Below are 16953 nucleotides of genomic sequence, written 5' to 3'. Positions count from 1 at the left end.
ATTACCTACTTTTTTTTTTTAAGATTGGGAAACTGAGGCTGGAAAAGCTAAATGGGGACATTCTAGGCTTTAAGAGTAATTTCCTGGCTTTCTCCCTGTACAGTGGTTTCTATGTGATTAACTGAATTTAAGTGAAAATAACACACATTTCCATATGCCCTATATGGAAATATTTATTAGGGAAGTATTTAAGTGAATCTGAAGATAATTACTAAATGTAAAAATGATACAAAACTTTGAGCACAGTCTAAAGAAGTATAAACATTTTTCTTATTAAACCTCAGCCTCAGTAATTAACTGCTCACTATGATCTTGATTTTGACACTCTGAATTAAGGAGAAAACTTTAAATTTTTCTGCTTGTGTGGCTTTAGAGATTTTTGTTTGTTTTCTTTTTTTTTTTTTTTAAATATATTTTGGCTACCTGAGAGCATCAATTCAAGTTGCCCTGAATATACGCTCCCTGTTTGGTTTTGGTTGTTGTTTTTAAAGATCCAGGCTTGTTTCCAGCTCTTTAGCACTTGAACATGAAGTACAGCTTCTGCTGAACTCCACTGACAGTCACTGATTACATGGACTCTCTTCATCTCTCACTGACCAGTCAGTTTCTGACTCTCCTCACAGAAAGAAACTAGCTCTCTGTGACTTTTTACTTAATCAGAGCAAGAAAGAAGGTTAAAAATTGTGACTAATGACTACTTTTTCCTTCGATGGTACTTTTCCCATCAGAAGATTATCTTTCTCCACCTGATTCCATTTGGCCTTTTAAGCCTGGGTTGGTAAGATCTCAATTTACATCAGATACTTATGGTCACCTCTTAGGGTGGCTGTGGAGCCCGCCTTTCCCAGCACAGACCTGACTTGTGCCTGTTGTGCCAGTGTCCTGTCCAGAAGGTTGGGTACCTGATTAAAAACTTGATTTAACTCTTGGCTTATTTCAAACATGATCCACATTTTTTTAAGAGGCCAGACCTTTTTCTTTCTAAATGCTGTGTTTTTATGTAATTGCATGTAAAGTGATCGTATTGGTCTCTTATTACAAAAATTACACTCACTTGTTACAAAGAGTCAAACAGCACAAAAGAGTGAAATGTAAGAATTCAATTGTCAATTCTCCTCAGTTCCACTCTCTAGATAGAACCACTATTATATTCTAGTGCATGCTTCCAAATGTGTATTTTGCATATTTAAGGTTTAAAACAATGATAAAAACAAAGCATTGTAGTGGTCAAGAGCTCAGACTCTGAGTTTGAATTCAAGATTGGCTACTATTTTGGGCAAGTTACTTAAACTGTCTGAGCCTCGGTTCCCTTCTTTGTAAAATGAGGGTAATAAAGCCTCTCCTTCAGAGATTCTAGGATGGGTTAAACTAGTAAATCCATGTTAAGTACTTACAACAGTGCCTCTCACATAGTGTATGTTCTGTTATTACCAAACCTGCTTTTCTGCAGTGACATTTTTTGAACTTTTAAAGCACATCTGAACAAATGAAACAATTTTCAAGTAGAGAAAAATGATAGTTCCACCTGGGGGAGTCGTAGCCCCCTATCCCCAGAAGGGCCAGTTAGAGGGGAGAAGCTGGGTCTGGGTTGGGGTGGGACATGGACCCCTGGAGTCAGGCCAACCCCAGCTACCCTTCCCTCCCCATCCACTCACAGCCATGAAGAATGCTACATTCCAGATCACTCCTGACGTGATCAAAGAGAGTGAGAACATCCAGCTGGGCCAGGACCTGAAGCTATCATGCCATGTGGATGCAGTGCCCCAGGAGAAGGTGACCTACCAGTGGTTCAAGAATGGCAAGCCGGCACGCATGTCCAAGCGGCTGCTGGTGACCCGCAATGATCCTGAGCTGCCCGCAGTCACCAGCAGCCTAGAGCTCATTGACCTGCACTTCAGTGACTATGGCACCTACCTGTGCATGGCTTCTTTCCCAGGGGCACCCGTGCCCGACCTCAGCGTCGAGGTCAACATCTCCTCTGAGACAGGTTGGCAGCTGGAGGGGCACTGGGGAAATGTGAGGGGGGTGGAGAGGCCCAACAGACAGGAGGTAGTGGGGCGGCAACGGCTTGGGAAAGGGAAGCCAGAGTGAGGAGGCCACCATATGCTCATGCCACATGCTTTTATTGAGTCCCTGTTAATATGCCAGGCACTGTGCTAGGTCCTGGGGTAGAGTGGTGAGCAAAACAGGCTCTGCCCTCATAGAGCTTAGGAGGAAAGGCAAACACGTTTCAGATGGTGTCACAAATAAATATATCATTGCAAACTGTGATACATGAGAGTCTGGAAAGAGTTCCGTGAGGGCAGTGCAGCCTCAAAGGGAGAGACTACTCTTTAGCCTGTACGGTGTGTAGAGGGCTTGGGAGTTGGAATGTCTTAGAGCCAGGGCAGGGGACCAGGGCTGTTTCCTCCATTTGGCTCATAGGCCTGATGCCTAGGGCATGGAAGTGTCTTAAGGGCCTGAAAAAATAAATTAATTGGTTCCAAAATACAAAGAAACAACTGCACAATTAAAGCTAATAAATGCATAAATGTTTATAGAGTATATATTATACTAACTAGATCACTGGACCTTAGCTTGCCTTGTAGAGCTATTTACAAATAAGAACTTTATATTTAAATTATATTTAATGTAGAACATGGGTACATTTTAATTTGTTTGATGTGATGTGCAATGGGACTCATGGAAGTCTTCAAAAGACCCTCTGATTGGGCAGTGTGTTGGGTTGAATTAAGTTCTGCCATGAATAAAAGAAATTAACAGTGTTATTAACAGAAATAACCCTAATTAACAGTGGCTTAAACTAGCTAGACGTGTATTTCTTCTTCATGTAAAACTCTGCTGGTGAGCAGTCAGGGCTAGTATAGGGGCTCTGCTCTACCAAGTCCTCAGGGCCCCAGGCTCCACCTGGCTTGCTCTTCCATCATCCTTAGCATGTGCCACGTTGCCCATGATGGCAGTTCCAGCTGCAGCCATTATTCTGCATTATTTTCTGCAGGAAGGAGAAGAGGGGTACAGCTTCTTTTAAACACCCTCATTTTCCTTAGTATCCCATTGGTGAGAATTTAGTCACGTGGCTGTAGCTAACGATAATGCAGGCTGGGAGATGTAGTCTTTTTTCTGGGTGGCTATAAGCCCTGCTGAAAACCAGGTATCCTATTACTTAGGAAAAAAGGGCAAGGATGTTGTAGGACAGACTAGCAGCCTGTGATAACACACTAGGGCAAGAGAAGATGAAGTCTTAAAATAGGCCAGGGCCCGGAGTAGGACAGAAGGACCGAGAATGGATATATTTAGAAATGTTTAAGAAGTGGAATCCCTAGTACTTACTAGTGCTGGGGAAGAAGGAATATAGGCCAGGCTGACTTCAGGTCTCGTTTTGAGTTGGGAGACTCTGAGGTGGAGACCCAGGAGATGGAGAGGATTTGGAAAAGTGAGTTCTGCTTTGGAAATACCGGGGGACCAGTGGGAAGTCTGGGATGGGGGAGAGAGGCTTGCCTCTCGGGGGAGGTAAGCAGGAGCCGGAAGGCAGAGCCCAGTGGGGAACTCTAACTCCGCTCCTACCTCTCCGCCGACCACCATCACCCCCGCAGTGCCACCCACCATCAGTGTGCCCAAGGGTAGGGCCGTGGTGACCGTGCGCGAAGGATCGCCTGCCGAGCTGCAATGCGAGGTGCGGGGCAAGCCGCGGCCGCCGGTGCTCTGGTCCCGCGTGGACAAGGAGGCTGCACTGCTGCCCTCAGGGCTGCCCCTGGAGGAGACTCCGGACGGGAAGCTGCGGCTGGAGCGAGTGAGCCGAGACATGAGCGGGACCTACCGCTGCCAGACGGCCCGCTATAATGGCTTCAACGTGCGCCCCCGTGAGGCCCAGGTGCAGCTGAACGTGCAGTGTGAGTCCACCACGCCACCCGGACTACCTTCCCAGCTTTCCTTCCGGCTCCCAGCCGGCCTGTCCCCTCTTCATCCCCTCACCCACCCCAGTCCAACCAAACCCCACCACCTACTCCTGATACCCCTAACACTCCTTGACACCCCCGTGCTGTAGGACACGGAGGTCTGTGTTCTTTGCACCACTTCATCAAGTATCTCCCATCTTCATTTTCAGGGACCCGGTGAACAAAAAAAAATTACTTGATTTTGCCAGGTGGAAATGGGATTTTGAAGGAGGAAGGACCCTCAAGGGAAACACTGTCTGATAACAAGATGATGAAAATTACCACCATGTGCCAAACACTGTTCTAAGAGTTTTAATGCACTAACTCATTGAACCCCCCACAGCCCTATAATAGATTCTATTATTCCCCCATTTTTACAAACAGGGAAACCGAGACACGGAGAGGTTGAGTAACTTGCCTAAAGTCTCACGGAGTCAGGGCTGGGATTTGAACCCAGCCCATCTAGCTTTAGAGATTATGCGCGAAACCCCTGCGTTATCCTGCATTTCATTGCTTGGGGTGGGCGTGGGGCGAGGGGCCCACTTAGGGCGTGACTAGAGGCCGGGTCTGGGAAGCATGGCTGGAGAGAATGGCCAGGAGGGGAGTGGGTATCTGCAGGTTGGGAGGTAAGAGCGTGGCCATTGGAGGGATGTGTTGCGAGTGTGCATCCGCCCTGGGATTTTTCCTGGCGGGGGCTCACGGCAGTAGAGGCAAGCGCGTTGCCTCCCCACGGGCCACTCCTCAGGCCCCACTCGCTGGGGAGAGACCCTGCTGACCGCCGCTCCCGCCCTCAGTCCCGCCGGAGGTGGAGCCCAGTTCCCAGGACGTGCGCCAGGCGCTGGGCCGGCCCGTGCTCCTGCGCTGCTCGCTGCTGCGAGGCAGCCCCCAGCGCATCGCCTCGGCTGTGTGGCGTTTCAAAGGGCAGCTGCTGCCGCCGCCGCCTGTTGTTCCCGCCGCCGCCGAGGCGCCGGATCACGCGGAGCTGCGCCTCGACGCCGTAACTCGCGACAGCAGCGGCAGCTACGAGTGCAGCGTCTCCAACGATGTGGGCTCGGCTGCCTGCCTCTTCCAGGTTTCCGGTGAGCGTCCAGTGGGTCCCGCCCCACCCATCACGCCCACCAGGGGCCAGGCTCTGCCCCAGTCCCAGCCCGGGTGATTCTTTGCCTGGGTGGGCCCCCTGGCCCCCTTGAAGCCCACCTACCCCAGGCTTAGCCCGGGCCTTTCCAAGACACTCCAAGGCCAGGCCCCGCCCTGTGCCACTCGGATCCCAACCTGGGCCTCCCAGCCCCGCCCTCCAGGTGCGGGCCACGCCCCACCACTCACACCCTCCCCTTCCAAGGCCTTCCCGTTCCAAAGCCCGCCTATGCCTATACCTGTCCTAAGCCCCGCCCATTACTGCTCAGCCCGCTTCCTGGGCGTGTGACAACCCTGCCGCTTTCAAACACAGCCTTCCCCCAGGCCTAGGCTTGGCTTCTCTACCAGCACCCAAACCAGGCCTACACCCCTTCGAAACCCATCCAAGCCACGTCTGGGCTCCGCCTGCGTAAGGCATAGGCTCCCCCGCTCTCGGCTCGGTCCAATCCCAGCTTCCAGCCGTTCCAGCAGCAGGCGGCATCCCTTCCAGCCCCGCACCCACCGGCGTTAGAGCCCCTCAAGCCCAGGCCACAGCCCCATCTCAGCCCCTCCCCGCTCGTCCTTGACCCCTGAGGCTACAGATGGGGAACCCTTCGGGAGCCTGAGGTGTAGTTTAGAGGAGAGAAGACGCCCCTCAACAGCTTCCCTGGAACGTTGTTGTGGGGCACTGGGCCAGACAGCACGCGTTTCCTGAGCTGGCACCCTAGAGGTGCAGGCCCTTCGGTGCCCAGAAACCCCTCTCAGCCCCAGCTCTTCAAGGCATTCTCAGGTGGGCTGTCAGGGGCTGCAGGTGGCCATGGGTGGGTCAGAAAGGGGTGGAGGTGGTGGTGAGGGAGGCCTAGGGGAACAAGAGGGGCTGCCTGGGTTGCTGATGGTCTTCCTCCTTGTGGGGAGAGCCGCCTCCATGCAAAAGCTGGTGGCAGCGCCCCTGGAGCAGAGCCTGGGGTTGCCCGTCCCCCATTCCATGGCATACACAGCTTTCCTAGCAGCACCCAACTGACTGAGTGGCCCTTCAGCTTCTGTTTGAATCCCTCACTCAACAGCAGGGGGATAGGACGGCAGGCTACTGGCCCTCTCCCCACCTCCCCTCCACCCAGCCCTGCCAGCCAGAGGCCCCTGTGACATTTCCCACCTCCTTCCCTTCTCCCCTGTTCTCCCACACTCCCTGTCTCCCCACTCCTCTCTCTATTCCCCTCCTCTCCCTTCTCTTTCTTTCCTCCCAATATCCCTGACCCTTCTTTGTGTCTTTCCCCCAATCTCTTTCCCCGTCTTCCCTCATATCCCTTTTCTGTGTCTTCCTAAATTTCTCTTTACTCTGTTTTTTTCTTGGCCTGCCTTTCTCTTCTCACCAATATCACCTCTTGGAATTTCCAATCTCCCTGTCTCCATCTCCCACTTTCCCTCCTATCCTATCCTCATTTTCCCCAATCCCCTCTTCTCCCAACATTCCCCACCTCACAATATTCCCTTTCTCTTTGTTTCTCCATCCCCTCTCCCTTTTCCACCTCATCCTCTTGTTTCCCTTTCCCACACCTCCTCTCTTTGTGTCTCCCCCGCACCCTCCACGGCCCAATGCCCCCCTCCCCGCCCTCTTAGCCAAAGCCTACAGCCCGGAGTTTTACTTCGACACCCCCAACCCCACCCGCAGCCACAAGCTGTCCAAGAACTACTCCTACGTGCTGCAGTGGACTCAGAGGGAGCCCGATGCTGTCGACCCTGTGCTCAACTACAGACTCAGCATCCGCCAGGTGGGCCAAGGGGGAGCGGGGGCCTGGGGGCAGGTGGAGGGTGGTGTGGCTGACCCTGGATATGCTCATCAAGGCCAGAGGAAGGGTCGGAGATGGGGCTCAGACATGTTGACCCTTTGAGAGACAATTCTTCAGGGGCAGGGAGAAAAGTTTTGGACATAGCAGCAAGAGATCGGAGGTTCTAGGGATCTGTCCCTTCTGGACCCAAACTCTAGGCACAGCTCTGAGAATTGGGCAGGCAAGGGTCTGCTGGGTTGGTTGGGGAGGGAGCCAGCACTGCTCACAGAACATAGAATCGACTCTTGGATCAAGAGCTTAAGAAGGGTGTGTGGGGGGGGTGGTCAGTCTCATCCAGGGGGTCTCCACCATGCAAAGCCAGGGTCTCTCTGCTGTTCTCGTGCCCAGTCTGATCATGTGGCTCTGCTCAGCCCAAGAGGTGATTGGTGGGAGGGTAAGAGTGTGGCTCAGGGGCAGACTGCCTAGGCCAGAACCCAGCTTTGTGTGAGCTACAGCAAGCTACTCTCTTTGGCCCCGGTTTCCTTATCTGTAAAATGGGGGTAATTATGATATTTTGCCTCATAGGATTGTAATTCTGAGGATTAAATGACTTACTAATGGCAATATACTTAGAACAGTGCCCCACACTTATTAATGGTTCAGTGTGTTGCTGTCATCGTTTTTATTATGAAGACAGCCCTGGGAGGTGGGCACGGAAGGGGTGATTGTCCTGTCTCACAGATGAGGAAACTGAGGGCCTGACTTCCTAAGCATCTTGGAACTCCCTGTACTTACAGTTGAACCAGCACAATGCGGTGGTCAAGGCCATCCCGGTCCGGCGTGTGGAGAAGGGGCAGCTGCTGGAGTACATCCTGACCGATCTCCGTGTGCCCCACAGCTATGAAGTCCGCCTCACACCCTATACCACCTTCGGGGCTGGTGACATGGCCTCCCGCATCATCCACTACACAGAGCGTAGGTGACAGTGGTGGTGGTAGGAAGGATGGGCCCATCTCATGGCCAGGGACCCCCTCCACCATCCTCATGTGGTTCCTAAGCTTGGGGTTCCCCACCATGTACTACCTTGTCACTGCAGGCCAGATCCTCTGGCCTCCAGTCCTGGCTCTGAGGACCCTGTCCTCTGGTCCCAAGCAGGGTATCCTCTGCAGAGCCCCACACCTCAGTTCTGACTTGGTTTCCCCGCTTGCTTTCTCAGCCATCAGCTCTCCGAACCTTTCAGGTGAGACTCCCCAGTCACGCATGACTTCCCCTTCCCTTCAGGGACACAAAGGCTCTCCTGGTGAGAGAAAGGAGATAGGCTATCCTTGAGATAGTCAGAGAGAAAATGAATTCCGCCTGTGTTTCCATGGGTTAGGGCCAGAGGCTAGAAGGAGAAGCAGGGTTGGGCTGGAGATGTTTATATCTGGGATTTATTCTGGGGTTTAAAGGCCAGGCACGTGGGGAGAGGCTTACTGTCCCAAAAGAAAAAAGGAGAGGCTGGGCTCATCTACACCCCCTATTGCCTGAGTCAGGAGTTCTTAGTCTGTGACCCATGGACCTCCAAGGAATCTATGTATAAAATTCAGGCAGTCTATGAACATGGAAAGGCATACAATTAATTTCTTTTTTTTCTTTTGAGATGGAGTCTCACTCTGTTGTCCAGGCTGGAGGGTAGTGGCACAATCTCGGCTCACTGCAACCTCTGCCTTCCAGGTTCAAGTGATTCTCCTGCCTCAGCCTCCCAAGTAGCTGGGATTACAGGCATGTGCCACCACACCTGGCTGATTTTTGTGTTTTTAATAGAGATGGGGTTTCACCATGTTGCCCAGGCTGGTCTTGAACTCCTGACCTCAGGTGATCCACCCGCCTCGGCCTCCCAAAGTGTTAGGATTACAGGCGTGAGCCACCATGCCTGGCCTCAATTATTTCTTTATTTTCCCTGTCTTCTAGCAGAAATTTAACATCCCCTTCAATGATTAATGGAGGACCCACACCACAGTAGTAAAATCAGGACCTGTGATTTTGTCAGCAGTAGAAATCCCGTATTCTCACCTTACCTTACAGTTTTTCCAGATATCTCTAAATATCGTTTATATCCATTTGTATTTCAAAACTATAGTAGTTACTAGACCTAACACTAGATCTTGTAATTTAATTAGATAATAAAGAAGCCTACTTATGATTTTATAACAAATTGAAAAATATTTTGACAACTGTATTTTGATATAATTGATTTTCTTTATAATCCTATATATTTCATTTTATGTGTCTAAAATCATTATTCTGAGATTATCCTTAGGCTTCACTAGATGCCAGAAGGGCCTAGGGCACAAAAAGGGTTAAGAAGTCTTGTTATGGCAAGAAATTTGTTGTGGGCCCCATGCCTGGTCTTTGGAAGCCTGGAATCCTGGGTGCCTTGCTTGGATGCATGGGAGCTGCCTCTGGGAGGGTGACAGAGGCGAGGCTGGGCCTCAGGGGCTGAAGAGGCTGACTCTTTGTCTCATTTGCCCCATAAAATGCAGACAACACTTGCCATTTTGAGGATGAGAAGATCTGTGGCTATACCCAGGACCTGACAGACAACTTTGACTGGACGCGGCAGAATGCCCTCACCCAGAACCCCAAACGCTCCCCCAACACTGGTCCCCCCACTGACATAAGTGGCACCCCTGAGGGTGAGAACCTGGCCTGCTGCCAGAAATGGAGGATTGCTTCAGGGGGGTGTCTAGGCCCGGGGCACCCCAGACTGGGGATGAAGGGAGATGGCCCCAATCTGAGGGAGACGCAGCCCTGTCCTCAGGGAGCTCTAGTCTGAGGGGAGACACAGCCTCGATTTCAGGGATCCCTGGTCTGAGGTGAGACACAGCCTCGATTTCAGGGATCCCTGGTCTGAGGTGAGACACAGCCCTGTCCTCAGGGAGCCCCAGTCTGAGGGAGACACAGCCCTGTCCTCAGGGAGCCCTGGTCTTAGGGGAGACACAGCCCTGATTTCGGGGATTCCTGGTCTGAGGTGAGAGACAGCCCCATCCTCAGGGGGCCCCAGTCTGAGGGAGACGCAGCCCTGTCCTGATAGAGGATCAAGAGGAAGAGGAATTACAGTAGAGCCAAGGACCCATGGGCACTGACCAGACTCCTGTGCTGTGAGGCAGAGTGCGTGGGGTGAGGCACCTCAGTTCAGCCAGCAGAGGCTTAGGCAGAGAGGGAATCAGGTAGGAAGAGGCCCGGCTGTCTTGGGGGCTGTTGGCACATCTTCCCATTCCCCACAGGCTACTACATGTTCATTGAGACGTCGAGGCCTCGGGAGCTGGGGGACCGTGCAAGGTTAGTGAGTCCCCTCTACAATGCCAGCGCCAAGTTCTACTGCGTCTCCTTCTTCTACCACATGTACGGGAAACACATCGGTGAGTTGGGGGACCAGGTAGTCTCCACCAAGTGTGTGCTGGAGGATGGGAGGGGAGTGGGGTCCACAGGAGGCCATGGGCTGGCCCATGTGAGGCCTCAGCTTCCCCACTTGGCTAAATGAGAGGTCCTTGGACGGGTCTGCACAGAGAATTGGCAAGAGGAGAAGTTGAAAGCCAGCTTGCCCGAGGTTTTGAGATGATCGGGGAGTCCTGAGCCTACAGATAGAAAAGACTCCAACAGGGGACGGACATGGTGGCTCACGCCTGTAATCCTAGCCCTTTGGGAGGCCAAGGCAGGCAGATCACCTGAGGTCAGGAGTTCAAGACAAGCCTGGCCAACATGGTGAAACCCCGTCTCTACTAAAAATACAAAATTAGCTGGGCGTGGTGGCAGGTGCCTGTAATCCCAGCTACTTGGGAGGCTGAGGCAGGAGAATCACTTGAACCCAGGAGGTGAAGGTTGCAGTGAGCTGAGATTGCACCATTGCACTCCAGCCTGGGCAGCAAGAGCAAAACTCCATCTCAAAAAAAAAAAAAAAAAAGAAGGAAAAAGAAAAGACTCCAGCAGGATGAGATGGAAGTGAAGGGGATGGAGAAGACAACTAAGAGGATGCAAATATGGAGTGACTGCCAGGTGATATCCTGGGTGCGCCGCATCCCTGGTTGCATTAACTCTCACAGCCACCACCAGATGAGGGAAGTGTTACCATCCAACTCAGAGACGTCAAGCATTTTTCCAAGACCACACAGTAAGCTAGATCTGTGTGACTTCTCCAAGCCCTAAACGTGAGATCGGAAGGGTGCTGCTTTGTGGGCAGTGAGAGGAAGTCCTGCTTCCCAAGTGAGAGAGTGAACATAAGGAGTGCCCTTTGGCAGGCAATGGTACTGATAAGAGCGTCACATAACCAGTGTCAGCCATCACTTCCAGAGCTCCTGCTCGGTGCTAGGGATCAGGTGCTGTAGTGAACGAGGTGGACGAGTTCCCCATCTTCTTGGCATTTACAGCCAAGTGGGAGGGACAGGTATTAAACAACCCATGCTACCAGCTAGGAGTTAGTGACCCCTGCGGCAGTGGAAGGACAGAGGCTGAGACTGGTGGTAACAGGGAGACCTGCCTGACCCCGCAGCATGGTCGTGGAAGACTCTGCTGAGGACATCAGGATTTTTTAAAAATTGTTTTTGTTTGTTTACTTGTTTATAGGAAAGATAATACATTTCACAAAGGCCGAAAGGTACAAAAGGGCACATAATGCAAACGCCCTCCCATCCCAGTTGATCTACCAAAGGTGATCAATAGACTAGATTTTAGGGCAAATTTTCAGAGATACTTTATCCAATAGAAACCAGTACATATGGCCGGGTGAGGTGGCTCACGCCTGTAATCCCAACACTTTGGGAGGCCGAGGCGGGCGGGACACCTGAGGTCAAGAGTTCGAGACCAGCCTGGCTAACATGGCGAAACCTCGTCTCTACTAAAAATACAAAAATTAGCCAGGCATGATGGCAGGTGCCTGTAAGGAGGCTGAGGTAGGGAGAATTGCTTGAACCCAGGAGTTGGAGGTTGCAGTGAGCCGAGATCGCACCACTGCACTCCAGCCTGAGCGACAGAGTGAGACTCCGTCTCAAAAAAAAAAAAAAAAAAAGAAACCAGTACATATATATATTCTGTTTTCTCCCATTTTACACATACTGTCCTATACTTGCTTTTTCCCTCTGAATTGTGCATCATCTTGGTGATTATTCCTTGTCAGTCTGCAGAAAGCATCTTCATTGTTTTCCTCAGCTGTAATGGTAGAGGGAGTGACTTTAAGCAAATCTAGATGTAAAGGCTCATCATGGAGAAGTTTCCACAGCTAGGGTGATGGGTCAAGCTGAACTGATGAACAAGAATGGAGTGGGATAGAAGGTTCTGCATCCACTGGGGCCCCCAAACCATTTGCACAGATCATTTTGCCCGTGGCTAGGTCTGGACTTCATAAGAAGCTTCTTCTGGGGTAGGTGAGGGTGGATGACCAGGACTCCACCACCCTACCCAGTCCTCCATTTCTATTTGGCTTCCCCAGGTAGGACAACCAATTCATTTGGGTTTACTCCCATCTTTCCTAATTTTAGCACTGGGTATGTTTTATGTGGTGAATAAAGCTAGCCCTTAAAACTCAGGATTTCTCTGTTACTGATGCTTATGACAAAGTTCAAAAAAGAAAAAAAGAGTGAGTTAGTTTAAAGAAAGATATTAGCACATGTGTTACATAACTTGGTCAAGATAGTGAAAGGGGAGATTTTGGAGGCATTAGCCTGGGGGTGCTCAGCCCATTTGCCCACAGCCATAGGGACCTGGAATTCTGGGGTAACTGAGAGGTGCTGGAGGAGAAGGAGGCGACCAGAACTTGGCTAAGAGTGCCCAGGCAACACCAATGCCCCCTCCCTGTCCCTTCCAGCTTACCTCCAGCCTGCAGTGATATGAGATACCTGGCTCTGAGGGAAGGGGAATCAATCTTAGATGGTGCCCGTTGGCTGGCATTTCCATGGCACTTCCCATAGACAAAGCTGTACCATCTGTGACACCAGATAGACAGACCCCCTGGTGGGAGAGAGCCACCAAATGTCACCTGCCTGAGAGCCACCAAATGTCTCCTTGCTTGCACCAAGGAGAGCCAGCGAGACACAAGGTCTGGGGACAGCTGGTGCCCAGAGCTGCCAGGCAGAGTGGGAGGGGAGGAGGGAAGAGGAACTAGGATAGCAAGAAACACCCTGTCCCCCATGGCAAAGCCAGGCAGAGGAGCACATTGAAGGTTCCAGGCATGTGGAAGCACCTTCGCCAGCCGGGGGGTGGGACCTTGAGACTGCGTCAGCACCCAGTAGAACAGGAGGTACTCACCCTGGCTTTCACAGGGCCCAAGCCCCGGTGTCTTCCAGGATCTTCACCAGCCCCAAAGGAACGGCTCTCACTTCTCCTTCCTGGAGCTATGCCCCCTGTGCCCATTCCCCTGGGATCTAGCCTCAATTCCCATACCATTTCTTCCTCCTCCACTGCCCTGCCCCAAGGACCCTGACGGGGAAGCCTGCTTTTTCACCGTCCCCTCCCCTCAGCACCCCATCAGCTCCAATGTCTCCCCTGTTCAGGGGCTTCCTGACATCCCTTTACAGAGGACATCCAGGGCCCAAGACCCCCAACCTTCCTTTTGAAAAGGGCCTGCTCAGGTTCAGTGGCTCATGCCTGTAATCCCAGTGCTTTTGGAGGCCAGGAGTTCTAGACCAGCCTGGGCAACATAGCAAGGCCCCATCTCTACTAAAAAACTTTAAAAATTAGCCGGGTGTGGTGGTGCGTGCCTACAGTCCTAGCTACTTGGGAGGCTGAGGTGGGAGGATTATTGAGCCCAGAAGTTTGAGGTTGCAGTGAGCCATGATTGTACCACCAAGACCCTGTCCCCGTCCCTGTCCCCACCAAAAAAAAGAATGAGCTTTGCTCACTACACTCCTCCATATCTTTCTTGCCACATCTAAAGCCAAACAGAACTCTATGCTGGTGCCTGGATAGACTCCAGCTTTCCAGCCTCTGGGCTTTTGCTCAACCTGTTCCCTCTGCTTAACATGCCCTCTTACCACATTCCCCTGGCCAAATCCTTCCCATTCCTCAAGGGCTGTCGAAAACACCACCTCCTCCAGAAGTCTTCCTAGGTTTGAGCTGGGAGCCCTCTATCCTTCCTGTGAACTCTGAGTCCTTAACATACAGCTCCCCAGGCCCAGACCACTCTCTGCTCTGTGGTATGGTAGTCCCTGGGGTTCACATCTTCCCTTCCCTATTTGACTCCTTGCAGGAAGGTCTGTGTCAAATTCCTATCAGTTCCCAATAGTTAAATTCTGAATGAAGAATTTTCTGTAACTCTCGTCAAGGACTTTCATAGAATCTCAGAGTTGGAAGGACCTCAGGGTTCATGAAGACCAAATCCTATCATTCATTTATTCATCCATCTATTCTTTCACTTAACTAATTGAGCACCATTATATGCCAGGCACTGTTCTAGGACACTAGAACAAGGCAAAGACCCCTGCCCTTGAAGAGCTTACAGTCTACTGGTGCCAAGCCTTATAAAGAAAATAATGCAGGAAAAAAGAACAGAGAGCTATTTTACATGGGGTAGTCAGGGACTTCCTTGAGGGAGGGAAGAATGTTCCAGGCTGGGGCAACATCACAAGCAAAGGCACTAAGGTAGGAACTGGCCCTCAAGTACTGAAAGAAAAGCAAGGATACCAGTTTGCTAGACCCGAGTGGCAGCAAATGAGATCAGAGAAGCTGACAGCACCCAGATCAGGTGTGGAAGGCCAGGAGAGGACAGCGATGGGAAGCCTCAAAGGAGACTGATCAGGGGGGTAACATGATTGGAGACAGGGGTCCCCTCTGCAGCACCGCTGCTGGATAGTCCTGTCCAGGGACAGGATGCTCCCCCGAGACAGCCCACTCTTTTGCTGGGCAAATCCGATACATCCAGGGTCTTCCTTAGATGAAGTTCAAATCTGCCTCCTGCAAACTGTCACTTGCTGGTGTTTATTCCACCCCATGGGGAATGCAGAGCACGGACAGTCACACAGACTGTCCCCTCTGGCCTTCTCTCTCCCAGGGCCTTACTGGACCCAACATATTCCTCTTGCCAACTGGGTATTCAACATTTTAAAAGCCCTTCATCTCCCTCCACAAGTCAGGTACTGCCAACAGGGACACACTGTTTTCTTTGGAAACCCTGCTGTGTGCCCAGACAGAGGTCCCACTGCCCTGGGACAGCTCCCTTGCCTAGAGGGGAAGGGTAGGGTGTGTGTGCATGTGTGTGTTTGGCGTTGGGGAGATTAGCTGATTAGCAAGGCAGGAAAGAAATGAAAGAAAATTTGCAAGTCATCCTGATGAAATGAAATCCTGCTGAAGTCTTCTCTTTCCCACACTGAGGGTGTCCCTGCAGGAATGGGACATTGCACCCAGCTGGGCATGGGGAGGAGGTCCTGTCAACAGGGACAGGGCTGCAGGCTATGGTGGGAGAAGAGGGCTTGGTAAATGTGGAAAGGTGAGGGTGCCCTGGCCAGATCTCACTGCCCCCTGTCTTCACATCCACCACAGGCTCCCTCAACCTCCTGGTGCGGTCCCGGAACAAAGGGGCTCTGGACACGCACGCCTGGTCCCTCAGTGGCAATAAGGGCAATGTGTGGCAGCAGGCCCATGTGCCCATCAGCCCCAGTGGGCCCTTCCAGGTGAGTCCGCAGGGCCCAGAGGATGCTCCCCGGCTTCGGTGGTTGCTGTGGCCAGGAAGCACTTAGGAAAACCTTGTCCTTCTTCCTGGGGGCTAAGGATGGAAAGAGTCAGGCTAGGGGGAACTTCCAGGTAGATTAAGGGGAAAGATGGGGTCGGGGAAGCACTCTGGTGCCCAGCAGAACCTCCTCAACCCTTGCTCCCTGCTTTCTGACCCCACCCCAGATTATTTTTGAAGGGGTTCGAGGCCCGGGTTACCTGGGGGATATTGCCATAGATGACGTCACACTGAAGAAGGGGGAGTGTCCTCGGAAGCAGATGGATCCCAATAAAGGTGCAAGATGGGAAGGAGGTGGGGGAGCTGAATCTGGAGGGAGCTGTGTGTAGCGGGGGTTCCTGTCTGTTGGGGGAGGGTGTTTGGGTCTGAATAGGGGTTCAGAATGTCTGAGTAATGGGAATCATGTGGCTCTGACTGTGTGAAGGTGTGCCCCACCCTCACTCAGGCTGTGTACTTGTGTAAACAATGAGAAGCCTGGCCCCCACCCTTGTGGTGAGCATACTGACCTGTTCACGGTATCAGAGCGCCTCCTGTGCCTCTGTCTGAATACACCTGTGCGTACCTCTGGCTCCACAGGTGAATGTGTGCCTTCCAGGGCCAGAAGTTTCCAATACTAACAGCTCCTACTTACTGAGCAATTACTCTGTACCAGGCAAGGCACACAAACTTGTATATGCATGTTTCACTTACCTCACAACAATTAATTCTCACAACAGTCCTTTGGGGTAGCACACACCATCGGACCCATTTTACAGGTGAGGAAACTGAGGCCCACTGAGGTCAAGTAAATTGTTCCGAGTCTTAGTGAACGTGAACCCCGGCAGGCTGAGCTAACCCCCACCCCATGCCACCTCATGTCTGTGCTGTGAGTTTGTGTGTGTGCACTGAGGCCAGTGCCCACCCTCAGGCCCTCCAAAGAGGTGGGCAGAGTAACAGTGCCGACCTGCCTGCCACTTCCTTCCCCTGCCAGAGCTGACCAGAGCCCTGGCCTGTCTCCTCTTTCTCCCCTGTTGCAGTGGTGGTGATGCCGGGCAGTGGAGCCCCCTGCCAGTCCAGCCCACAGCTGTGGGGGCCCACGGCCATCTTCCTCTTGGCGTTGCAGAGATGATGAGAGCTGTATGCCCCCCCACCTTGCCCCCGGCACACCAAAGTGTCCACATTGTACCAAAGACTGACCCCCGCCAGCTGGGGTGCCCAGGGGCAGGGCCGGCCCGCCAGGGAGGGGGCCTGCATTGGCTGCAAGGATGAGCAGAGAACAAGGACAGAGGCCAGGCACTGAGGCCCTGGAGACAACTGTTCCACATGCACACACGCACACACTCATGCTCACACACACAGAGATATATTAAAGCACAAGTTTCTATCTGACCTGCCAGCACCTTCTTTACTGCGAAGACAGGGGACTTGCCTGAATGGCATCTGCCAACCCAGGGACCTCGGCGCA

The 16953-nt window shown here is 52.1% G+C and overlaps 1 protein-coding gene across 4 annotated transcripts in view; it reads left to right on the top strand.

Moving 5' to 3' along the window:
* Nucleotides 1-16953, top strand: part of MDGA1 (MAM domain containing glycosylphosphatidylinositol anchor 1) — a 67253-nt gene that overhangs the window by 43985 nt on the left and 6315 nt on the right. Inside the window, exons 7-17 of one of the 4 annotated variants that reach the window (XM_054492339.2) lie at nucleotides 1658-1987; nucleotides 3594-3890; nucleotides 4730-5014; nucleotides 6666-6817; nucleotides 7612-7789; nucleotides 8031-8054; nucleotides 9337-9489; nucleotides 10081-10215; nucleotides 15323-15453; nucleotides 15677-15785; nucleotides 16526-16877. In XM_054492339.2, the coding sequence (XP_054348314.1) occupies nucleotides 1658-1987; nucleotides 3594-3890; nucleotides 4730-5014; nucleotides 6666-6817; nucleotides 7612-7789; nucleotides 8031-8054; nucleotides 9337-9489; nucleotides 10081-10215; nucleotides 15323-15453; nucleotides 15677-15785; nucleotides 16526-16617 (1886 nt within the window). In that variant the 3' untranslated portion in view covers nucleotides 16618-16877. Of the gene's footprint in view, nucleotides 1-1657; nucleotides 1988-3593; nucleotides 3891-4729; nucleotides 5015-6665; nucleotides 6818-7611; nucleotides 7790-8030; nucleotides 8055-9336; nucleotides 9490-10080; nucleotides 10216-15322; nucleotides 15454-15676; nucleotides 15786-16525; nucleotides 16878-16953 lie in introns of those variants that run through there. The other 3 variants (XM_054492337.2, XM_054492340.2, XM_054492338.2) reach the window with 3 other exon arrangements.

Source organism: Pongo pygmaeus, chromosome 5 (assembly GCF_028885625.2).
Source record: "Pongo pygmaeus isolate AG05252 chromosome 5, NHGRI_mPonPyg2-v2.0_pri, whole genome shotgun sequence".
Taxonomy (NCBI): Eukaryota; Metazoa; Chordata; class Mammalia; order Primates; family Hominidae; genus Pongo; species Pongo pygmaeus.
The sequence above is the reverse complement of the archived record's forward strand: the minus strand, read 5'-3'. Positions and strand labels throughout refer to the sequence as shown.